The following is a 25977-nucleotide window of genomic DNA, read 5'->3' as shown; positions in this document are numbered from 1 at the left end:
CATTTTTACCCCCCCCCCCCCCCCCCCCACACACACACACACACCCCCAACACCATCCCTGTCTTCTTCTTCTTCTTTTGATTTCTGGGTCTGACAGTGAAAGGGAACTGGAGAGGAGATGCTATGCTATGCTTTTTGGTTTCTCTTATTTATCTTCCTTCATTTTCCCCTGGAAGAGATTTGGATTCCCTTGGGCTTATGTTGATGTGAGCGGCTGTCTCCACGGTGACAGACGCTGGAGATAATGCCTGGTCCTGCTTTCGGCTGGTGCCACCAAAGGATGGTAGTCTTCTCTGCCCTTTTCACTCAATATATCTTTCCCTCTCTCTCCTTTTTTCATCCCGTTCAGCCTCCTCCTGCCTTACTCTCTCTACTTCTTCACACTCCAGCTGTGATTTTCTTTTCTTCCTCTCTCCCCCCTCATGGTGTCTTTTTCTCCAGAGCAAGGCAAGCACCTCTTTTAAAAAAGAGAGAGAGATGCGGGCCATTCAGCTGTAGCCTTTTCATGCAGAATCAATATTTCTGTTGTTCGATTTTGCAGCAGCAAAGAGCTGAGGAGTGTTTCAACTGTTTGTACGAATGTCTGGGCATGCCGAAAGTGAATCCGAGTTGTTCTACAGAACAGCATGGGAGGTGATTACTAATGGCCACAATCTGCAGGAAGGGAGGGCAGATAAGGTGACATGCATTTCAACTATATTACCTTCTAAAATGAGTGGCTGGCTGCCTTGTTTTCACCTCACACCAGGTGCATTATAGTCATCTTTTTAAAAATAATAGATGTAAACTAATAGGAGATATTTCTGGCATCAAGGGTTGCAAAAGTTAAAGTTATGTTAATTTTCTGCATAGATAATGGTATGTCCCTGGCAGTCAACTACAACTCTCTAGTATTTCAGTAAGAAACATTTAATCACTGGGCTTAAAATTTAGTTTTGTGTGTCACTAATGCCAAGCTTAAGCTTTATACACTTTGTTTAATGTAGTGCATTCAACAGTTTAAATCAGTTTACTTTTGGATTATGGGTCAGTTTTGGATTAATCCAGCAAGTGTTTTTCTCCCAGTTGTAATGGCGAAGAGTTCTGAATTTGCTACCGCTCTGATTCAAGCCTCAGTCTGCCATCTTCTCAATGGCTGCTGGGGCTCAGCACTTCTGTAGCATTAAGTGCCATCTGCTTTACCAAACTGATGGGGAAAAAAATGATTTCTGATAAATAAAGACGGTCATAACATCAACCTATGGTATATTATAATATTGTTTAATAAGTTTTGACTAAGTTGGAAAAGTTGGCTGACTGAAAAAGAGAAATAACCTTGACGTTGCTATTTCTTCTTCTACTATAGACAAAATTTTGATGTCATACTATCAGAAAAATAAAAAGAGTGAGGGTGTCCATTTCTGCAACATCCAGGTTCAAGTCTGCATGTCACCTAAATCTCTGTCATTATAGCAGCTGATAAAAACACAAAAAAGTCCACATGGATAAAAAGAAAACAAATTAACAAAGACATCTTAGGTGGGGGGCAGCAATGAAATGCTTGATGTATCAGAGTTACTGATGCCTAATTAATTATGCAATTCTGTCACATTGTCTTGAAGTATATTTGTATGAAGGCAGGGGATGGAAATGAACTGACTCGCATTTTATTTTGCCGAACTTTCAGAAATGAGCTAAAAACGTATGTATGACTTTAATGAAAAATTACAACATTTATTGCTTGTTCAAATGAGCTCAAATGTGGCTGTGTAAGTAATGAATGTTCTCTGTGAGAAGAAAAGGCATCATTACTAGAATGCCAAACATCTTAACGAGGTCGTCGGGGTGGATAGTTGGGTGTGGGTGTTTGACTTTGGATCCTATAGGGGTATTTATGTTTCAAAATTATTTTGTGTTTGTGCAAAGTTTTTTATATTTACAGATTACACATTTACACACAGATCGCTCATCTGTTCACACAAATAATACTGAAACATAAATACCCCCATAGGATCACATCTCCTTCTACAGTTTGTCTATTCACATCTGTAGATTTCTCTGAAATTCAACAAAAGTTAGCATTACATAATGCCTCATTTGAATATTTCAGTATAACATTTCAGAAAACGAAGGTTACGACGGCCAAAGCCCCGACCACCACATCACCTAGTGACAGAATGGTGGGACACCCCTGAGACCAATAGGGGTTTGGTCTGACCATTAACACCTGGACTGCCCTGACTTCTCACCGGAACGTCAGGCACTACCAGTGTATGTTCCCCCTCTACACCCAGTAGTCACCAGATCCTCACTTTTCAGATCCTAGGTTGCACTTGCAAGAAGGATCCCGAGAAGGAGCCCGACATATCCAAGAGACAGAAACGCACAAACGGGCATAGTAAGGGCCAAGATGCCATTGTGCAGATCTCTTCGACACACACCCTGCTGAAAAAGGGTCGTAGACACTTCCACACTTCCGAGTGGACTGCTAAGGGTGGATCTGTTCCCGCCCGTGTCCAGGCTTGGGAGATTCACTCACAAAGCCAGCTGGCCAGGCTCTTCTTGGACAGGGTTATACTGACTGACATCACTGAAACAGACGAACAGCTGACCAGTGCATCGAATGGGGGCCGTGTGCTCTACATAGGACGTTAGCCTAGCACACATGGACACAACAGATGCACTCTCACCTCCCTGCACCCTAAGTGGGGCAGGGGGGTCGAAAGCATCCAGATTTATTGTCCTGGACCTGAACATGCTCCTTATGTTTTTAAGAACAAAGGAGGTGTGTTATCTCAATCTGGCTGCAAGAACCAGCATGCAGCTGGGGTGAGCCGACAGGCACACAGCTCACTCACCTTCTTAGCAGAGGTGAAAGCAAGGCACAGGGCTGTTCAAGAGATAGCATTTTCAATGAGGACTGCTCCAGGGTCTCATAAGGTGCAGATATTAGAGCCACCAACACAAGCAACAAGTCCTACTGAGGCGCCAAGAGACACAACACCGGTTGCTGTCTTCTCACACCCTGCAGAAAGCGCATCACGAGGGAGTGGGTAAAGACTGTTCTGTCACCAAACCCCCTGTGACAGGAGAGATAGCTGTAGAACGACAGCCCCTTCTCCATCAGACCATGCAGGAAAGAGAAAACGGATCCCACCGAACAGGTAGGCAGATCCATCAACGCTGCAATGCATCAACGCTGAAAGCCCAACCACTTAGCTTTACTGCAAGACGTGGTGGAGACTGCCCGCTGCTTGGATGGTCTGTGCGACCTCAGCGGCTAGACCAGCCTGAGTCTGCCTCTCCACAATTTTAGGAGAAAAACCTGGAGAGGCTGGTCCAACACCAGCATTGTGCATATGAAGCCTCACCCGTGTGACAGAGCCCCCCAGACCATAGATACAGGCCAGGGCTCTGTCACTGTAGGCTGTTTCACTTCTACCAGAATGACGAACGATCGTTCCTGCCTCACCTAACTGGAGGGATGAGATGGGGTGGGGGGGAATGCAAACAGCAGCCCTTCTGGCAATGTGTATTGTGTCCTCGGCTCTCCTCAGGGAGCCACAACACTCACTGCACTCCCCTGGCAGGTCCCTCCCCATCCAGTGAGAGACTCATCTATAAAGACTGACACGGATGAAGACACCCTGCCGAGCAGCACCCATGCTGCCAAACAGTGAGAAACCCCCCAGAATCGCAGGTCCTCCTGCACTAGAGTTGAAGGTGGGGGGGTCACCATGCATCACCTTTGCCTCTTGAGGTCCAGATGCAGGCTGGCAAACCAACATTGTAGCCGTCGCATGTGCAGCAAGCCCAGAGGAACCACCTGATAGACTACTGCCCTGAGGCCCAACAGCAGCGTCACTGCTGCAGCCTGTGGACCACCAAGCGACGCGCACAGATACACTCTTGGAGTGTTGTAGTTGAGCACAATCCCCAGATACTCCGCTCGCTGCATTGGCTGGGGGGAGCTCTCTTCCCAGTTGATCGCAACCCCAGGCTGTTGCGGTGCACAATCAACTGGGCTGTGTGGAGATCACTCAAGGCTTCAATCTCTCCATGACCATGAGGTTGTGAATAGAAAGGAACCCTCATGCCCTTCTCGTGCAACCCTCATGCCCTTCTCGCGCAACCCTCATGCCCTTCTCGCGCAACCCTCATGCCCTTCTCGCGCTACTCGCTAGCCCCCCACACCCTCGTGTGGGGGGCTAGCGAGTAGTTGACAGGGATGTATTTGTAGGCTACCCCCTGAGAGGAGAAGCCTAGAAATTCCCTGTTACTGTGTCACCTCGACATGAAATAGGCGTCTTTCAGGTCGATGGTGGTGAACCAGTTCCCGGGCTGCACTGACTCCAGCACTTTCTTTATCGTCAGCATGTGGAAACGCCCTCTTGTCCACTATGCTGGTTCAGGTGGCCGAGATCCAGAATGGCTCAGAAGCCTCTCGTCTTTTTGGGGGCCAAAAGTACATGGTGCAAGACCTCTGTGCATGTCTGCCTGCTTCAGCAGAAGTTGCTGGATCTCGGCAGCCAGGAAGTCTACTTCCTCTTGAGAGGATAGACTGGCTTCCATTATGTCCAGGAAAACTGGTGGTATGCAGCAGAACTGAAAAGCCATTCTGCATGAAAATGTGAACAACGCATCTTCGGCACTCTCCACCGCCAAACTTGAAGTTTAGCCCAAAGGGGGGGGGGGGGGGGGGGTGACGTCGAACGGGCTATAGTGTCCACGCAGGGTTGCTCCCTGGTGTCTTTGAACGCACCACAGCTGCGATGTGGTTGCGCGGGCCGGACAGCCGGCTAGCGAGGAGGAAGCCCAGGTCCTACTACCGTCTCGCTCGGATGCCACCAGTAGAGAGACGTGGGACATGGGCTTCTGTCTCAGTGGTTTGAATAGCGCAGCAAAGACCTGGGCCCTCCCACTGTCTCTCTCGAGCTTAGCAAGGAGAGTAGTGTGGGCCGTAGGTCGGACCATTAGCTTAGCATTGGTGAACGTGCAGTTTTGTGGAGACTGAAGCGCGTTACGCACCGAGCGGAAGATGGAGGGGGTTCGGTGGGGAGGAGAATGCTCTTTAGCAATGCACTGCATTTAATCAGTTGAACATTCACAGCATTTTCAGTGTGTACACAGCAGCATATGAAACACAAATAAATGCATGCTGGACACATAACTGAGAGAGGAGGTCTGGTGGTGTGTATCAGCCTCTGTCCCTCTGTCACCCCTTTTTCTATTTTTGTTTTTAAATAAATAATAAGGCTTAGACTTTGTCCAAGGGCTGCAATCGAAAAAGGCTGTGGTGTCCTTGAACGCATCATGGGCCGTTTTCGAAAGGTTGAACCGGCAGTGGTGTCTTAGAACGCACCAGGGCCGGAGTTGGAAAAGGCCGACCGGGCCTTGAACGCACCACAGCCGGTGTGACTGTGGTTGACACGTCACCCGGTGTTGACGTCAGCCTCAAGCTTACAGCTTCCCTGTGAAGCAGTGGCAGGTAGAAAGCCTCGCCTGCTGCAACAGGCGCTACAAGCCGCTCGTGGAGGAAACGAAAGCAACCGAAGCAGCGAGCGATCTCTTTCGTCCTGCTATACCGAGAGACCTGACTTTGGCTGTCTCTCTCCGGCTATAGCGGACTAGCCTAGCTGCGCTGTGACTGCTCGGCGAAAGAGATTCCGGCAGGGCAGCGTGTCTGTTTATGTAACAGGCTTTCACCGCCGGTGAGCTAGCAACGCGCCCATGCAAGTCCTCGTGGGCACGCTGGGAATGCAGAGCTACAGTAGACTGCTGCATTGCCCAGTTTCCACGGTAAGAACAGCTCGTTTCTCGGCTGTCACGTCATGGAAGTGGACCATTATGGCCACGCGGACTCGGCGGTCAGGCTCGTGAAAGTCGACGCCCGGGCCTCACCCAGCCTCTCACTCGGTTCTGACCGGGAGGGCGACGTGGGCCGCGGGGGGCCTGGACTCGTCCGGGCAGGACATGGGTCACCTCACAAAACAAAGATCATTTTCTAGAAGTGGCGACTCCATCCGTGGAGGTGGTGAATTCAGTGAGCAGTTTGCCGTTTGCTGAAGAAAAAAGGATGCTGAGGCAGTAGGGACACTGCTATTTATACGTCATGCACGTATCGGTAGCAACGTCCTATTGGTTGGCTATGTGCACGATAAAATTTCAGTGGGCAAGTGCGTGCGTGTGATTGGAGGAGGTAGTACCCATAGAGTCCAGTAGAGGGTGGAGCCTGTGTGAGATAGAACTTGTAATGCAAAAAACAAGTGTCTTAATTTAAGTAATCAACAGGGGAAGTATCATGGTGATACTAAGTTTTTACCCTATTCACCTGTAGTGTCTCCCCTTAAAAACTTCATCCAATCCTGATGAACCAAGAAGCCTCAGATGAGAAGACCTGGATGTAAGGAGTAAGACTGTACAGCAACAGGTTTTCAAAAGATTTTTCCTTTTTCTGTCAGACTACTGTTTCTTCCCGCTGCTGTCAGGTGATTGACACTAAGCAAGGCATATCACAACACCTTGCTCAAAACAACTCTGGCAAAATTGTAATGAAAAATGATAAAACAGAAAGTTTGACACACCCAAATTAAGTTGTCATGTTTGCAGTGATAAATTATCTCATGCTGTGGAGTTTGTTTCTCATATTGTATGATAAGAAAATGCAGTGGCTGGTTTCTTCTGAAGGGATGAAAACAACAAACACCAGCAGGGACGAGGGAGCTTGGTGTTGACTTGAGAACAGTTTTTCCTCAGGGCACAATTTCTGCACACTGCACCTAAGAATTTAAATTATCATCTGCATACATTAGCACAAACTTAATTAATCGCTTCCCTTTTAATTTATTACTTTTTAACTGCGTTATACTGTATTTACTGCTCTTATCTTTTGTTATGTTTTTGTTTATTGCTTCCTTTGCTTCTGTTTTCTTTTTCTACATTGAATCCTTACATTTTCTGTTATAACTTAGCTCTGAGGTATTTTATCTTATCTTATCTTAAATTCATCTTTTTCACCAAATTCCCTCCGGTCATCTTCCTTTTCCCTTCTGAATTATATCCCTGATCAAACATTATCATTACCATTATTTTTTCTGACAAAAACAACAACAACAAAATCCTTCCACAGTGAGTCTTTCTCTAGTGTTTTTTTATGTCTTCGGAATTATTTTTGTTAGATGATCAGTCTGTGGTTGCAGCAGAACTGTCAGGGCACAGCAGCTCTGATTATTACACTCCTCACTCTTGGTTGCATGTAATATCGGGTATTGTTTTTTTGCAGTTATTGTACTGTCGCTGTGGGGGAGAGCTTTGGCTAAAGGACTGAGATATCAATGTAGATTAGTAGCAGTAGTGTTGTGTTTACCCTCAGCAGTGAAGAAATTACAGAATGGGTTGTCTGCGTTCAGAAATGTGTTTTCTGATTCTACTCAGGAAATTTATCCTGTACAATGTCACACACTCTCATTCACATTAAGCTACATACTATATGCACAAAGAGAAATGTAAACACAGGAAGCTTTAGTATGCTCACAAAAGGTTCAAGTGCTGGATCTCCAACCTCTTCAGAAACAGGCATGTCTCTCTCTCACACTCACGTACAGCTGACACACACCCTCACACACATCCATGCCCTGCAGCCAGGGAACAGTGTTTTGGTAAACAGGCCTGTTCTCTGGACTTCAGAGCCAGACAGACCGGCCACTGGGGCTTCAGCTGCTGGACTTTGCCTGTCTGCATGTCACTGCTGCCAGAGAAAAAATATTCTCCCCATAGCTTCAATCTTTTTGATTGATATGTTTTTACTTGAACTTATACATGGTCCTGAATAAGCTCATCATGTTTCATGACCCCTGGGGCCATCAGGTTCATTTAAAACCAACGATAAATTTCCCCAAACGCTACAATACTTTTTTCTGCTTAAGTCCAGAGAAAGTGATTTTTTAGATGGATTCTAAACAGACAGAAAGCAACCTCCACCCTACACGGTCCATCACTCCCCCAAAATGCCCTTCAACCACCCTTGGAGCCACTCCCTGGCGTCCTGCCTTAACTGAAATGTGCGCCCACCCCCACAGTTCCCAGGACAGATAGGCTCAGGCACAGGGCTGGAGGGCAGATGTAGGGGGCCAGGGTGACTTCTGGCCATACAGGCGGTTTTGGCCAGATCATTGAAAGGGCTGGAGATAGAGCATTGAGATTACTGCTGACTCACATCCAAATACAGCTGCCCACATGACAGCTTGCTGAGCCACAAACAGATGTTGAGATGCTGAAAGGTTGTACGACTGATATGAAATTTGACACGAACCGCCATTGTGTTTTTAGGTGGTAACCATTGTGGAGATCTCTCATAAAACAAAAACTTTTTTTTTTTTAAACACTTCATCTTATCATCATTTCATTATATAATGTTACTAATATCACTCCCCAACTAGCCAGCATACCATTTTTGTACCATTCAAAACATGAAGAAAAAGCAATATCTGATTCCCATCAAGTGTTTTCTACATAATGACACCAATTAAGGTACATTAGTAATCTTAACATATTTTCTTAAGTGACTATAATGGCTACATTATTTTGTCTTATTCTCAGGGGTGTAGCTAAGAGGTCTGAAAGGCGATTTTCTCAGAGCCCGCCCCCGCCTTTGTTTAGTAAGATACATTTCTTTTAATAAGGGCCCTCTCCCTTTAATCCTCCCTACTTACCACCTCACTGGTGACAGAGAGGCTTATTCCTGTAAAAAATACACCTTTGTGTTAACTTTTGGTCCTGGAAAAGTTGTAATTTACGATTTTTCACTTTCCTGATAGTTGTTAAATCTTTAAAACTGTTTAGGTCAGTGAACTCATGCAGCAGGAAACATATAAACATTTGGGTGCATCCGACCTACAAACAAGGGTGTAAATTGATTTAAACTGAGTGTTTTTCAGTAAATTTGCCAGTGCCAGTATCCCAAATATACTTTGCTTGGCCTTAATCTTCCTTGAGCTGACAATGCAATAAAAATACTAATAATACTTTTGCATAAATTATTTCACTGGAAAACAAAGGTCACTGCTGCAAGCCTTTAACGACTAAATTTTCTGAAGAAACTATAGCTTAGGCTGGGTTGTTTTGTATTCCCATGGCAGATGATCACACATTTAATAGTCAAAAATCACTCATGTGGCTCTTACCCGTCACTGAGTCGGACCAGAATGGCCCGGTAGAGCTGGTGCTGTGGGCTGTTTGACTCTGGACCACAGGGGTGGATGAACGGGTGAACGGCTGCCAGAACAAAGCCCTGCTGGTAAAGCTCCTGCAGCTGGCCTGGCAGCTCCCGCACCGACGAGAGACGCAGCGTGGACGTCCCACCTGAGAGACAGGGAAAGAACGTGTGATACGTGTCATGTGGAATCTTGAATTCACACATCTTGAATGTGTGATCTTTGAATTCTGTTATTTGGACACATCTTGCCAGCTGCCACTTGCTAATGACTGTGCTGTTTTGCATTGGACTTTCTGGATAATAACAGTTCCTTGGTTATCAAATAGAGGAAGCAGGACTGTTGCTTTGGATTTCTGTTTATGAAATTTGAGTTTTCTCTATTCCTTGTCTGTCAGCCATGGTGGCGGTCACTGCTGAGTCTCTGAAGCAGTCACTTCTGTTTTCTCAGGAAAAAGACAAATTGTTTTTTTGTTCATACTCGTTATTTGTTCTTAATTATATTTCCTGCAGTGTGAATCACGTTCAACTGTCAATAGTGAGTATTTAAATAGATATTCACTTTATAATGCCATTTGACCTGTTTGCTTACCCTTTAGCCTCACAAAATCTTGGTAACACCTGACTTTTCAATGACCTTTCCGGACCTTATGATTCCCCACCTGCCCACCAGATGCCCTCAGACGCCACCTGAGCCTGCTCCTCTCTGCAAACCTGACAACCATCGTCTTGCTGTCCCACACCTGTCCCTTGTTCCCTGATATGGTCCCAACACACAGTATCCCAGACACTCTCCTTCCTTCTTGTTGCTGACTGTGTCTGTTATCTTTACCATATCCTCTATTGAAGACCCTTTAATTCTGTTTTTCCAGTGTCTGAATTTGTGTTTTCTTCCTTTTTGTACCTGAAATGTGATATATATAGTATACATAAAAAGATTTAGCAGATTTAATAGTTCCAGTATTAATGCAGCTCAGTGGATAAAGAATTTCCAATGAATTCAGTTTCAGGTAACGCTGAAGTAAACTGATGAAAAGAAACCACATGAGAAAAATTTTTCACTGCAGTTCTTTGTATCTGAACTATTTCTGTCATACAATGCAAATGATGTAAATGACAGTCCTTTTTCACAGCAGTTAGCATTTTTCATTTCACTTATGCGTGAGGTCTTTATTATCGTAGAAAGGTTCTGCTGCTTTAAACCTGCCTAACTTCATACATTGTTTAATGACACCAAACTGGTAGACAAGAAGGAAAATTGCTTTCCCCCCCCAAAACACCACACATGAAGATTTGCAATTCAGATACCAACACTGATTTTAGAGTCATTCCCAGTTTGTTTTGGTAATTAGCATCACACTTTTCACTCCATCCCCTCAATCTGGGAGTTAATAAGAGTGGATCAAAATCCAATCAGAGCTGATTGCTTAGGCTCTGTATCACAGCAGCTATCTATATTCTGACACTTACTTTGATTCCCTCTCAGCTCAACCTAACTGTCCAAGTAGAGTGGACAGGAGCCTGACATTAATGAGCTGCAATCAGTGAGTGGCCAGCTGTTTTTAAAAAAGTAAGTTAGGGACGGAGTTGCTGTGCAAAGCTCTTCCTCAGCATTACCCCCCCTTTCCCCCCACCTCCCTCAGGGACGAAAACCTGCAGCAGACAGCCACTGGTGACAGCCTGGTTCAGGGAGCAACCAGCTGTGTTACAACAAGCCACACAACAGCTTCTGTCAGGCAACATCAGCCAATCAGGATGTATGGTAATGAGTGGGGGAAGGGAGAGTGGCTCAGGTTCAGGAATGGGAGCAATTAGATTAGAAAAAGGGGAGCTTGATAATGGGAAGGAGAGGGTAGGAAACACAGATGAAGAAATGACAGTGAGGTCAAAACAGAGAGGAAGAGAGAGAAAGTTAGAGAGGCTGTGATCAAGATGGCCCTGGCCCCACATGCACGACGGCTGGGATCCCAGCAGTGCGCTGTATGAGGCGACATTTACTGTAGGCCAAAACAGCTGGGGTGCGTGGGAGAGTGCCAAGGCAAAGACATGAATGCAAAAACAGAGACCAGGGAGAGAGGAGGGAGAGGTGGTCTGGTTGTGCGAGCTGTCACAAGACATGGGAAATGCCACTTTGGCTAATTAGAGTCAATGAGACTATACAGAACAAAATGTTCAGATCCATGGGAAAAGTCAAAGTACAGAAGTTCAATAGGAGGTCAGAGAGAGGGCGAGTATGGGTGGAGCAGCCATGCAAGTCATGTTATTTGTGTGTTTTGTCTCAGGTAGTCAGCGACACCAACAATACTTTCAAAGTATTTTGATACAGTCTAATCAATATTTGAAAATCTCAAAACTCTAGATCTATTGCAACTTATGTGTAAAATATCTTTAGTTATTAGTTTCTGAATGTGCCTCAGAAATCTGCAAAACTTTACACAATCAGTGCAGTTGTTTTTCCCACAACGCAACACAAAGGCATCTGTTCAGGCCAGTCAGCCATCCCACATTTAAACCCCTGACACGAAACAACGCACTTTCACACATACTGAGCGTTGTTGCTCGATTGATGTTGAAGTCTTGTTATTGTGTGCAAAGCAGTTCTGCATGACATCTGTGTCATTTACCACATTTGGCTAACAGGCTCTTGTGTTAGTGTGATAGTAACACGTGGATCTGTTGGTCTAGTGACTAATTTACTACACACAGTGATGCCGATGTATAATTATACATGCTTTCTACTATCTAATGTTAATTATTCTGCATGTCTTAACATTCACAATGGCATTTTCTCCTTCATATTGTGTCTTTATATTTTATACATTATTTATCTAAGAAGTCATCAAAGCATTTTATTGCGCATGTAATCTGGTATGATTGTGGATGTGACAAATAAAATGTGAATCTGTTGTCTTGATTATTGAGCGGGAAGCATGGCAATATTGGACATCCCTTACAGATTCAGGACTCTGGACCTCAGGACCTCTGACATTTCAGAGGTGGCATTATGACATGTAAAGCAAACTGGCCCTGGTTGGCTCAAACTGAAGCACAGATGACCTGAAAAAGTTTCAATTTTAGTGAAACATTTGGACTAATCTGAAGCTTTATGACTCGTATTCTTTGAATATAGAGCACTAAGAAGAAAAAGGAGAGGTGTCTGAAAAAGGCATTGTTGGCAAGTTTTAATATCAGAGGCTGAGCTGTCACATAAACAATGCACAGATACACTCCGCACATATACCGTTGATGTGTATATTGCCAGAGTGTCGGTACATACGCTGCTTGAGACAAATAAACAGAGACAGCAGTCAAATTTGAACAAAGAGGGGTGAAAAAGGTTAACAACTTAACAGTTGATACTTTTACTGGGCTGTTCCTTCAAATGTCTTTGTTTAAAAGCTTTGAAAAAAAGGAAACATCAGATTGTATCTCTAATTTGATCTGTAATATATTACAACTGTAATTCTTTAGATTATAATAATTCTTTTGCATTGAATGTGTCACTCCCCACACTTTTCACATTGAAGAACCACTCCTTCCTCCGGCAGACAAATTCAACTAAAGCTTGTCATCATTTCATTCAGGCTGTAACACTGTGACGCTTTCAGCGTGCTACACTACATCATCAGGACTGCAATACAGGAAAAAGGGATTTCTGGAACAAGCCTGCTAGTGCCAATCAGGAGGCAGCTCCTGTGATGTAGCTAGAGAGCTGATTCAGATCCCAGCCTTTCCTCCCGGGCACAAATCCAGAGGTTCATTGTGAAACCACGAAAGAAGTAGAGGAGGATGAAGGGGAGAAAAAATCATATGCTGTCCCCTCAGGGAAAGTGAGCGCTTTTGCTAAAAATATTCCTCCAAATTTCTCAATCACACTCTGTCCTAGTGCGCCACAATGCAGGAGCTTTAGAAATTAAAAGGCGTGGAGGAATTAACACAAAGAAATAGGCCGCCATCGCAAATGGGTTAAACGTATTCATCTTTCCCCCCTCTGCTACTCCCTCCCTTTTCCTTCTCCCTCCACCGCTGGCTGCCTTTGGAAATGGAATTAATCCTTCTGTGATCTATGATTTTGTTTTTTCTTCCCTTCCCTCTTCATTTTGGTGCAACATGAACACCCTGTCCTTTCCCCAGAGGGATGCTATTGCATGTGCGCATGATTCACGAGGCGGTAGATATTAAGTAGGAAATGAAACCGTCTTTGCTTGCTCTCTGATCCCCTTAGTTGAGATGAGTAAATAAGGAATGGTTTCAATTAGGCAGTGGGAACACAGCCGCTGGCGACTTCTAAAGTTGGCTTTAATCGCTGTGTGAGCTGCTAATAATCTCATCCAGAGGCCTTTAAATACACAGGCTCTACATTTATTTATCAGACCAAATTTTATTTATCATGCTGTCCCCAGAGAAAAGTGTTGCCCAGTGCTAAATTTCATGCTGTTGTAAGGATGTTTACTATGGTTAGTATGCCCTCAAATCGTGTTATCCAAGGAGTATCTCTTTGTTTGCATAGATGAGAGCAAATTAGCTGCTGTATAAGTGCTGTATGTGAGTCCATGTTGATGTTTAATACTGCAAATATTTAGGGCTTTGAAGGAGTCTGTGGTTGATCAGACAGGCAATCTGGTGAACCTTTCATGGCAAACTGGCAGCCAATTACTTCATCCCGTCTTTATGTTTACCCTGGAAGAAAAATCTCGCACATATCAACAGAAAAGAGCCCTAAACTCACAGGAACAAATCGCTTCATGACAAATAATGAGAAAAAAAAGCAGTTTCTGGCTGACAACCAACAAATTGGTTTTTTGGAAAATTGTGTTAACGCAGAGTCATCAAACAGACACTGCCATTAAACACGGAGGAAGAAACAAAAGTCGGGGGAATGTATGTATTAATGTACGGAGAGGGAGTGATAGTTGTGTCTTCAGGCTAATGGAAAGACGCACTTCAGCTGCTCATTGTTCATGTAGTATGACAAGGCGAGGGTCAGAATAACTTTTTTGTTTGTGCGTACGACTATCAAGAGTTTTTTTTATATCAAAGCCCTGCAGTTTTACAGTGATCATCATTACAGGTGTGGGCAAACACCAGGTGTTTAAGGTGAATAACACAACATCCAAAAATGTAGAAAGGCGATCAACTAGTTTGTATTTGACTCTATTGATATAGTTTCAGATATTTGCACTTCAGATAAATCCACACTGTGTTTATTTGTGGAATTCGTTATTAAATCACCATTTAAAAGATTGAGGTTTAATGTTCATTCAAAAAAATCCCACCACAACGTCATTTTAGTAGCTTCTCTGAAGCTTTTGATCACGTCACATGATATTCATCAGAACATGGCGATGTTACCAAGGTCAAGGGTGAACATGGACGAGAAGTCCTTGAAGTGTTTCGAAAAAATTAAAACCTTTACAATTCCATGACAACTGAGAGAACTCTGCCTAGAAGATCGTGAGATATGATCAAAAGCTCCAGAACAGCTAATAGATGGCAGAATCTTGTGGTTAAGTTTGTTTTCTTAACAATGTTCAGATTGGACTGTTTGATTATCCTTCTCGGACAGGAGTAGCGACTCCAGCGAACGCCACCTGGCTTTGCCATCCCTACACACAAAGCAATCTCAGTCCCGGCTGTTCTCATCTGTGACTCCACAATGGTGGAACGAGCTACCACAAGTTATCAGAGCAGTTGCGTCCCTCTCTGACTTCAAGAAGCGCTTGAAAACTCATCTCTTCCAAGAACACTTTCTCTTATAACACTTCTAAGTCCTAACCTCTAACATGCACTTCCTGTGCTCTTCTCCGTCTACCCCCTTACATTTCTCTTGTATTGATAGCACTTTTTTGTTAACTCTTACTTCTTACCCCATTGATGACATATATGTGTCATATATGTATCAATATGTGTCTTCCCCATTGATGAATATGTATGTGTGAGAGAGTTCATCTAAGGAGCAGAATAAATAATAAACACTGGTTCAATTTATAATAATTAGCTCTTACTAGCCTGTATTTCTGCCCTTAGTAGTATGTTTTGTCAGTCGTAGATCTCGTGCTGTATTTGATGCTTTGTTGATGCTTATATGTTGTTCCTCAAATGTAAGTCGCTTTGGATAATCCAATTCGCAAAAATGTTAATGTAGATGAGAATGATGTTGAGAAAAGTTAATATCTCAGCCCACCCAAAATAAAAAGAGAGAAAAGAAGAGGATGCCAAAGAGGAATATGGGCATTTATTTGAAAAATTACAAATAATGCTAGGAGGAATTAAGAAGGCAACTAAAAACAGTGGGGAAAGAGTTTAGTAGTGAGAGGCAGATTGTGGTTGTGTGTCAGTTCAGAGAAAGAGAGAGAAGAAAGATTGAGTGCGTTTAGAGTGAAGATATAAATATGCAGTTTGAATATGTATGTGTGAGAGAGTTCATCTAAGGAGCAGAATAAATAATAAACACTGGTTCAATTTATTTATCTGATGCTGACCTTCCACACATGGCCACACATATTTAACTGACTCATCACTTGGAATTAGCAGCTGTCCTCATTTCATGTGTCTCATATCTGGATAAAATCCAAATATTATTTAATACACAGCTGGAGCCGATGTCCTGATGCAACATAAAATTTAGTGCACAGATACCTCCACCCCCACTTTCTGACGTGCATTTAAATGTTTTCAACATCTGGCTGGTATGCTTCTTTAGCCTCCACAAGAACCTAAGAAAAGCTTCGTCTTAAGGTGGTTTGAGTGATGCATCGCCAATACTTCTTTGTTGTATTAAGCTGGAGTTCAGACCGAAAACAGCTGCTTCAAAGGTGCCAGTTTGAATCCTTCTAAAAAGGCTTAGAAAAAGACATACATTGGAAACATTTTTCTCTGTCTCAGAAACAATGTTGTCCGTGTGCCTTTGAGCAGGGCATTTGAGCACCAAACTGATAAGTGTAGCTTTTGTATTGAATAAGCAGCACAGTAAGATGCCGTGTATGCTCGGTCAACTTTCAGCGGATAATTCTCACTTTCCATGAATAATAAAAGAAAAAAGAGATCCCTCAACTTTGAATTGAAATCCTGCCTCTGACACTGGCTCACTTCCCCTTTTAAACCCATCTGCCATGTAAGCACCTCTGAGCTGCAGCCTGCCGCATTTCCATCACTCAACACATTTAAAAATAAATGAGTAAATATGAAATTAATAAGCTGAAAGATTGGAGCGCAGAGGCTCTGCACACACGCGCCATGCTCTGCCTCTGGGAGAAATGGTTTGACCGCATTTGCATGGGGGAGAAAATAGCCCAGCATATATTATCCACCCGCTGCAACTGATTTCTGATCCTGCTGATCCTATCCACCACATCTCCTCGCTCGGTGATATTACCTCGCCTCATCATGATTGGAGAATTGTTTGTTTCTGCTAATAGTAATGGCTCAATTAGCAGCTGACGTGTTCATATTGATGCACAGCCTCTTAGAGTGTTTTTATTTTTCTTTCAGATAAAAAGAAGTTGAGGGAACTGCTGCTGTGCCACTGAGGACAGGGGGAATTCTGGTACGACCCAACATGACTTTCAGTACCTGACAACACAGGAATTAAAATTACATTTAGTCAAGTATAATTTTGAAACACATCAGTATTTTGCTTTACTTGAATCAGCTATAATCAATATTACTATAATAACAATGGCTCACAGACCTACTTAGATGTGAAAGGGGTTTGCTCTTAGTGATAAACCCACAGAGAATTATTTCCCAACTCTGTAGTTCCCCTCAGCACATTTTTGGCCCACAACTTAATGTTTTGGTTCAGTTTCTCTGCTCTCAGCATGTACTTTTTGAGTGCAGCAGGCAGCTGTTTTCACCAAAAAGCTCTTATAAAGACACTGTACACTCAGCACCAAATAGTAGAGAAACTCAGTTAGCAACTAGCTGGTGAACATAGTGGAACATTTAGCTGCTAAAGAGTCAGAAATTCTTTTCAGGAGTTACCAAAACACAGCTAAAAGAGAGTTAATAATGGACTTCCATTTGCCAGGTGGCCAGAAAGATAACTCAAATTAAATAATGAGTTGAAAAGGTGATTGCTTCCATTGCCCATATCCATTGCAGTATTGGTATTTCTTTTGGCCACTTGAGAGCGAGTTATTAATACAACATTGTCATATTGATTCACATAACAATAATATATGGAGTATGTTTGATTGAAGTCCTATACTCACTCTTCTTTTAGCAATGCAGCCATTTTGGTCTCCAGGTAAAGGGAAATATGTCTGTTTGCTCAATGCTGCACTATGTTCACCAGCTAGCTGCTAACTTTCTAACTCTCTATGCTAACTCTCAGCTGGTAGCATACAGTGGGTTTATCAGGGCTTTTTTGACTGAAAACAGTTATCTGCTACTGCAGGGAGAGCGGTGAGAGTGAACCAAAACAATGAGCTGAGAGACACTAAAAACTGTAGAACTGACAGGAACTGCAGAGTCAGGTGATAATTCTCCGTCACTGTCACTGTATAAAAGTTTTAATTAGTACATCTTTAATACTTCTCTTCACTGCAGCATGTACCATACAATTGCATTACTCTCTGTGCTGTCAAAAACAATGTGTATTGTCAGCTGTGCTTGTGCACTTACATGTAGGTCCTAATGCTCATGCCAGTAGAGTGAAAGATACACAACACTGGGACTCACTCATGAAGACATCACACCAAAGCTGTTTATAATTTTAATCTCCTTCTCATTACATTAGCCCAACACTAGTCAAAAAACACGATTTGGCGAGGGCTATTTATAATCTTAATCTACTTCTCATTACTATACATTGTTTCATGACCCAAAGCAATCACTCTGCAGTGGCACATATATGCATGTATATTCCCTGAGAGGAATTAGTAATAAAACCCATCAGAATACAAACCTGTGCACCTTCATAAAGTCTACATAAAAGCAATACAGCATGAGTATACTGTAATTGGCCTTTTGGAACTGAAAGCACCACCTCACTATTCTCTCTGTGAAGTAGTCATATCGTTATTCAGTGTCCAATTAAAATGGCCTTAGACTCCTCAGGAGCTCTCCACTCCTGTGAGGACCACCTGCAGTATTCTTGCTAGGTCCCAGCAGCCCGCCTTAAGTCATTAGCCTTCTTACAGGCTCAAAATGGAAATGCCAGTAACTCCTCTGTCCTCCCCACCACCACCTCCTTTATTTTATTTCTCCTCTCCCCCAGCTCTGATTCCTCTCACCCCTTTGCCACAGGAGGGGGAAGTTTCTCTGCTTGGCTTCTCTGCACATTTAGCCTATTTTTCTTCCTCTGCTTTCTGTGGGGAATCATTCCCCAATCTCTTCAACTCTCCTTCTCTCCCTCTGTCTCGCTTTTACCACTACTGCTTTCTGCACCCCGCCCCCCCTCCATCTATTCCCTACACTAGAGAAGAGTAAAATTCTCTGAAGGGTCTTTTTTGCTCTTAACCTCTTTCTCTGCCTCTACATGTGAGTGTCTATTTTCTGTATTTTTCTGTCATCACTTCTCCTCAGTGTCAAGACAGTGGAGCAAGCCAGGGCAAGGAATCAGTGGTATGATGGTGAAATGAAAATAAAAAAGAAACTGAGTGAGTGAGCTATAATCCCTATTGGTCAAACATTGGCTAGTATAAACAAACTTTTCTGTATATTTGACTGTCCACAGACTGTGAGGCATGATTTAGACACAGCGGTGCTTTGAGTTAAAAACAGTGTCAGCATGTTTACATACTAACAATAACCACAATATTGGACAAAGTGGAAATTTGACTTGATGTTGGCGCTAGAGGAAAAAGTTAAGAGAGCCAGATCTAATTTCATGGGAATTCACTGACCTGAGACTTCTCAGTCTTAACCAAAGTGATGACGACCAGCCGATTCAATGTGTACCAACTTATGCTACAGGAAACACTTAATATAATATAATGATAATTTGTAATGTGGATACAACCAAAACAAGTAGAATGAATTACTGAGCTAAAATACTCAAATATCCTAAGGACAATTTAGGGGAACCAATTAACCTAGACTGCATGTCTTTGGATAGTGGGAGGAAGCCAGAGTACCCGGAGAGAACCCACGCAGACACGGGGAGAACATGCGAACTCCACACAGAAAGGCCAGGGCAACCGGGGTTCAAACCCACGACCGTCTTGCTGGGAGGCGACAGTGCTAACCACCGCACCACCGTGCCGCCCGCAACACAAGTTATTTGTGATAATTATTCCCACTATAGTATAAAAATGCAACAACTAGCACCTCTAAATAAAATACAAGATTTGTTACATTTCATTGTTTAGGTTGCATAAGTTAGTGAATTCTTCATAAAATCCGAGTTTAGGCGGGTTTACTGTCTATTACATCGCTGAAGAGTGTGAACAGTATTGACCCCTCTGTCTTTTCACCTCTCTGTGTGAGGAGCAATCAGGGCCTCTACTGTGTGGACCAATCTATGTCTCTCTGTCCATCTCTCTCTTTCTCTCTCTCTCTCTTTTTCTCTGAGGTCCATGACGGCGTCATTAGCAGTCGCAGCTCAGAGTGCAGCTTGGTGGAGCCTCGGGGCCGAAGCTTTGTGCCTTAATTACCCACCTAATGAGTCACTGGGAAAGTCACTGGGCCTGCTGGTGCCTCCCTCACTCTCTCTCACTCTCTCTCACTCACACACACACACACACACACACACACACACACACTGTATTCACTTAATTCCCTTTGACTTATACGCTTAATCACTCATTGCCACACACACACACACACACACACACACACACACACATTCACAAACTTGTAACTTCCATCTAGTGACTGCAGTTGTACTCACTCACTTAGTATTCACTCACCTGCTCACTCTTTGTCCCTGACTTTCACACACATATATTTATTTATTCACTCACTCACTTGCTTGTTTGGTCCCTCAGACTACTGCCACACGGCTGGCTAAATCAAACAAACAAAGCTGTTTAGGTGTGAAAATGATAGAGCCACACTAGGGATCCACCATGAAACGCTTAAACAGTTACTTTGGCAAAAATACCAAATCTTTTCTTCTTCCTTTCATTTGGCAAGCAGTAAAACTGTTAACATATGGTAAAGAGCTGGACAGAAACATGCCAGTTACTCTGCTCAGAGTCTCATCTGGATAAACCTCTGTTCTATCCCCTCATGCTCTATCTGTGATCACCTACAGTGTTTTGATATAGCCAACCGACAATATAATTATTCTCATGTATACACTTTTCTGTTTCTGTTGTCAGACAATGGAAGAAGCATGAAATAGTGATTTAATTTGCAGCTCACAGATGCCTTCTGTTAACCAGGCAAACAGTAGTTTGTGTGCTGCTGCTACTGATATGTCAAATACACACTTTTCATGAAGTTGTCAAAATGAAAAGAATTGACATAAATGCAGGTTAATAACACAACCTGTATCAAGCGATGGACCATCCTGACATTCAGTCCAACACACAATCAATGAATTTGTGTGCATAAAAAAAAGAAAATACACATAAAGTGTAAAAATGTGCTTTGGACAAGAGATGGATGACTGAAAATCAAGACAAACTGTTACTCAGGCCAAGACAACATCACTGCATGAAAAAAACACAGCCCTGTTTATTTCAGGCAAAGAATGTATTTAACCTGGCTCAACCTTTGCTGGAATGCAATGTCATCTAACAATGTAGTGCATTGCCCAATTAAATACTACAAGTTCTCATTCATGGTAGATTACTTTGTAATGTGTTTTTCTACTTTTTACCTCACAATCATTGCAACAGAGTATAAAACTGTCACTGTGAGTACTTTCCAGAGTTGTAAAATCTTTACTCCTTAATGTTATATACAACTTTGTAGTGTTTTGTCATCTGGTAAGCCTTCAGACACATGAATATACTGCTTAAACAGGCCTTCCTGGATCCTATTTCACTGTCTCACAGGTACCTGAAACATCCCCCGAACAATGCATACATTTGCTTATTTTGCTTTTTCTTTTACTCACTCATTCCCATTTATGTATTTGCTCATTTACCAACTCAGTTTCTCCTATCTTGCATTGCTCTATCTTGCTTAATCACTCAGTCACAGCTCACATGTAGAGAAGCAATCAGATGCACAATTCCACAAAAGAAATACTGTACATTTGGCTGCAGTTATTCAGATGAAATTATATTATTGAAGACAATTTCTTGCACACACGCACGTACACACACACAGACTCGAGACAAACACTCTCCCTGTGCCTTCACACCTCCTGCTCTCTCCCGCCTCCTATTCTCACAGTCACACTCAGACCGATGGGATCACACCTGCATGTAGAGCAGAACAGTCTGCTCCTGTTCACTTCCCAGATGCTGTGAGCGGACATGATGACACTTGCCGCGCTAATAATGTAGGACTGAACTGCTGCCAGGGGTTGAATCCCACAGCCATGAAGTGCTTTATTAAGCAGGTTCAACCATGAATCTTAAACTGAAAACAGAAATGAACCATGTAGCACATGTAGATATTGAGTTTAGCAGCTTTCTTACGATCTGAAGTATTTCAATTAGAACTGGATATGTATATTTTAGAGTGGAGGGCATGAATTTCTACCACACATTAGATTTACACTGGTATCAAATGTGACATAAACTCTACTACTACAAATACTTCTGCAGTTTGTGATGTTCACAACTCGCACATTCACATTACCATTGTAGAGAATCAAACCATTAGGGTAACGGGCATCAAAGGATGGGATACAAGTGGAAAAAAACTAGAGGAAAATGGTAACAGGAAAATTGGTGGAGCATCTGCCCCAAGGCAAAATTTCAAAAAGCAAACTCGTGACCGGAGGAGCGAGGAAAATCTGGACACGGAGAGCCAATGAGACACGCTTTTATTGCTCTGTCAACAACTCCTGTTAAGATGCCCTTGAGCAAGGTGCTTAACGGCAGAAGGCTCAGATGGGGCTACTGACTGGCACCAGACTGTGGTTGTACTGGGCAGCTACCAGGTCTTAATGTAACCGAGCGAGTGTGAAGGGCGTTGCTGAAAATGAGTACACAGCAGAGCTTTTCTGGGTAAATAAAGATAAAAACAAATAGGCTGGGTTAAATGCTAAAGTAATTGCTTTCTCATTGTCTGGACAAAGCATTTAAGGCTGCTTGGGCAAATTTCTAAATACATATGCATCTTTCAATCTGTGTCCAGAGCTCTGGTGGAAGCTTTTACTAAATATAAGTCACTAAATGACTGGGAACACTGTATTTTGAAGGCAAATGGCTAATGAACAGGCACCGGATGTCTTAATGTGGTAAAACTACCTATAATTTGTTCAGCAGGTAAAAAGGTTTATATATAGAAAGAAAAAAGGTCTGTATCTTTTCACTCCGTTTCATTTTCTCTCTCTTAGGAATTGCTTCCTTCACCAGCCTTCATGCTGACAGGAGGCCTCCAGAGTGCGTTTTGTCCGCTCACCGCCACGTCCTCCACTGACAGCCCTCAGTTGCTTGGAGACGCTGCTTGAGAGACAAGCTGTGGTAAATGAGCAGGTTGTTGATCAAAGCCCACGATGACTCCACTGCTGCATTTTCAACAGCTCACCGCTCTGACTTCCTGTTCTCTGCTAACTACAAGTTGCAGGCTTTTTCCATACAATACACCCTGACATTAGCCTCCTGTCGAAAATCACATTTGAAGCGTTTTCTGCCGAGATGTGCCACCTTGATTGGGGGGTTTCTTCCATTAGCATTGCAAAAGAGTGTAAATTTGAATTTTAAAACATGGGATTCTGCGATGATTAAGTTCTCTGACAGGCTTGGGATGTTTTAGTGGCACCGTGGGTCTGCCATTAGATGCTTTGTGCTGTTGATTGTGGTGCATAATTTACTCTATACTCTGAAGACTGCAACCAGAGCATTTTATTATTGTTGTTAGATTTCAGACAAAAAAAAGTCCAGTGTTAGAAAGGAAAAAAATAAAATCAGATTGTTTATTTTTTTTTTTTAATGTAGAATGCTCCAGCTGATTATTTAAAGTGGTGACAGGAATGCGTATAAGCAGCGGTGAAAGAAGTATTCAGGCCCTTAACTTTGGTAGAAAAACCACAATGTCTCTCTTCCGTTACGTTACATTACATTACGTTAAAGTAAAGGTGCATTTATATTGCACTACCCACTGTGTCTGCCACACAGCAATGTCTGTGCATTTAGAATGTCGGCAGCAGGGCGCAACTACGCACAGTGGTTACAGGCTACATCCAGTCCAATTTTCTGCTAGTCTACTTTAATCTCATCCCACAGTCAAATAGAACAATTTGCAGCTTAAAATCGAGGGAAATGATTATTAATATGACACAAGCAAGTTCAGCTAAACAACTGTTTATTCCATGGCCCATACCAGATAATCACATTTGCTGATGTTTCTCCAATTTTGTTCATTGATACTGTATGTTCACTGCCCCCGAAGAGGTGTAAAAACTCAGAAACAAATAAAATGAGCATTTGTATTGTTAACCCTTCCTGGCAAACCACAGTAGCATGAGAAAAAAGCTCAACCATCATCAACTTGCAAGCAGCAACAATTAGCTGTGTGCATCCACAGAATGCACACATGAACAGTGGCAGCCGGCATCTCTGTCCTCGATGATGCTGCCTGATGTGGTGGCACTGGTGCCATTGTGTTTGGTTACAATGGACACAAGCGAGGCAGCAGCAACCCCTTGCTGTCTGAAAGTACCTTATAAGTACATAAGAATTATCAGGAAGATGTTAAGATGTTAACATATCTGTGTCTCATCAAGTAGAGAAGGTTGTTTACTAATCGAAGATTCCCTGGCTTCTCCTGTCCATGTGCTAAAGTATGTTTAGGCAAGACGCTGAACTCCAATTGCTCCCGCTAGTTAAGCCACTGCCTTGTGTGAGTGTGTATGTGTGTGAATGGGTAAATGAGAAACAAATTATAATGCACTTTGGAGAAAAGCACTATAGGAAAAGCAGTCCATTTACCATTCCTTATCACACCTAAAAGTATTCATTATGCAGAAGGTCCCCTTTCTCTGTTATATTATTATTATACAGTATTTTATAATATATAAATAGACTATTATTACTGATGCATTAATGTGTATAAAGCATTTTTATGCTGTTGCTGGCTGAGAGGGAGCTACTCTTAATTACTGTTAACTACTCTTAACTACTATATACTTTTGATAGATTAATGTAATTAATGATAATGTATTGTAATTAATATTCTTATTATAGTTTTATATACCTAATATGCAAACTAAGTAGTAATTACAACTGAAAAATACATGTTCTGAAGTAGAAGTATTACATAAATAAAGTAAATAAATAAAAGTGCAAGTACCTCAGATCTATATTGATATATAGTACGTGGTTACTGTCATCCCTGTGTTTGTGTGCATATCAAGGTTTGCATCTGTGGTTAAAGTAAACACAGGAGAGAGACAGGCACTGAAAACGCGCACACACACACACACACACACTTGCACCAAGCACTTGACATTCCTCCAGTTCACCCGTTAAAATGTCTGCAGTGAGAGCTTGCCTCTTCAATTACGACCCGGAGCCCTGACGCGAGAAGAACCCAACATGTCACTTCAGATACTCTAGTGAGCAGAAAGCTCATCCAGGCTACCTGACTGGGAGAAGTTCAGTGTCAGTTTTAAGCCAAGGTGAGCGTGATCGGGAGTGTCAAAGGTAGCTTTGGGACATCACAATTTATTACTGGAAGTGTTGTGATCTAGATTCAAAAAAACATCTGGGAACAGGCAGTACATGTAGGAGCTCACTTGTCACATTCCCCCCTGTCCTCTGTCATCTGAGCCATACTTTTTCTACAATGGGATAGTAGTTATACCTCATATCCTTTCTACTGGTAATGCTTTACTATTGAGCATATGGACAACGAAAACTGAAAAAAGTATTTGCTAAGTTACGAATGCCAAATAAAAGGTGTATGCAAAATTGGAAATGAGAGCGTATATAACCTGTCCATTTTATTTTCATTAAGTTGTCAAATCTTCAAGTGGGAATGTGACTACTGTCCTGAAAAGACACCAGTTGTACAAAACCTTGATAATACAGTATGTTGGCAGCAGCAGAAGAAAATGCCAACCCTGTGAAAAAGAAATTACATTAACAAAAAGTAAAACAATCAATATTGTAAATGTATATGTATGGTCAATTACAGTTGACATGAAAGGGGCGAAAGGTGCCACTGAAAACCAGATCAGGCCAGCCACCCATAACCGTCAGTGTTGAACTAAATATGTTTCTCCTTTAAAGACTTCACCAACACACTGTTAGCCAGTCTGTTCCACACTTACAAGATGAGGAGTGAGCCTAAAAATAACAAATAAGTGTGAAATGGTTTCAGGCTTGCAAATTGCTCTTGACTGTGAAACTGTACAAGGGCTCTTGTGACCTGTTTGTTGCAGAGCAGTTTAAAGTTGGTATCTGGGCCTGTTCTGCCTGGATTCTCTAAACACCATCCCCAGACTAAGCTCAGGATTATCTTCTTCTTTTATTCCACATCTTCAAGCTTTCAGAATAGAGTCTTACCATGAAATATTGAGGGTTTTCCCGTTACTCAGGCTATACCTTCACCACTAATCCATCATCGTATTTAATGTGTTGCATTGACACAAGCCAAATGCTCCTGTTGTGTGCAGTAGTGGAGGGGAGTTTATGATGTAGGAATCAGTTGGATGGTTCCATCAGAGATATATAATGTGTTGATATGCCAACAAATTGCTATATATATATATATAT

General features: G+C 42.6%; 1 protein-coding gene across 1 annotated transcript in view; it reads right to left on the bottom strand.

Annotated features, from left to right (window-relative positions):
• The window catches only part of LOC123968020 (raftlin-like), a 97980-nt gene that overhangs the window by 46306 nt on the left and 25697 nt on the right, over nucleotides 1–25977 (bottom strand). The window contains exon 3 of the mRNA XM_046044487.1: nucleotides 9162–9339. Coding sequence (XP_045900443.1) covers nucleotides 9162–9339 — 178 coding nt within the window. The remainder of the gene's footprint in view (nucleotides 1–9161; nucleotides 9340–25977) is intronic.

This window comes from Micropterus dolomieu, linkage group LG03 (genome assembly GCF_021292245.1).
Source record: "Micropterus dolomieu isolate WLL.071019.BEF.003 ecotype Adirondacks linkage group LG03, ASM2129224v1, whole genome shotgun sequence".
NCBI lineage: Eukaryota > Metazoa > Chordata > Actinopteri > Centrarchiformes > Centrarchidae > Micropterus > Micropterus dolomieu.
The sequence above is the reverse complement of the archived record's forward strand: the minus strand, read 5'-3'. Positions and strand labels throughout refer to the sequence as shown.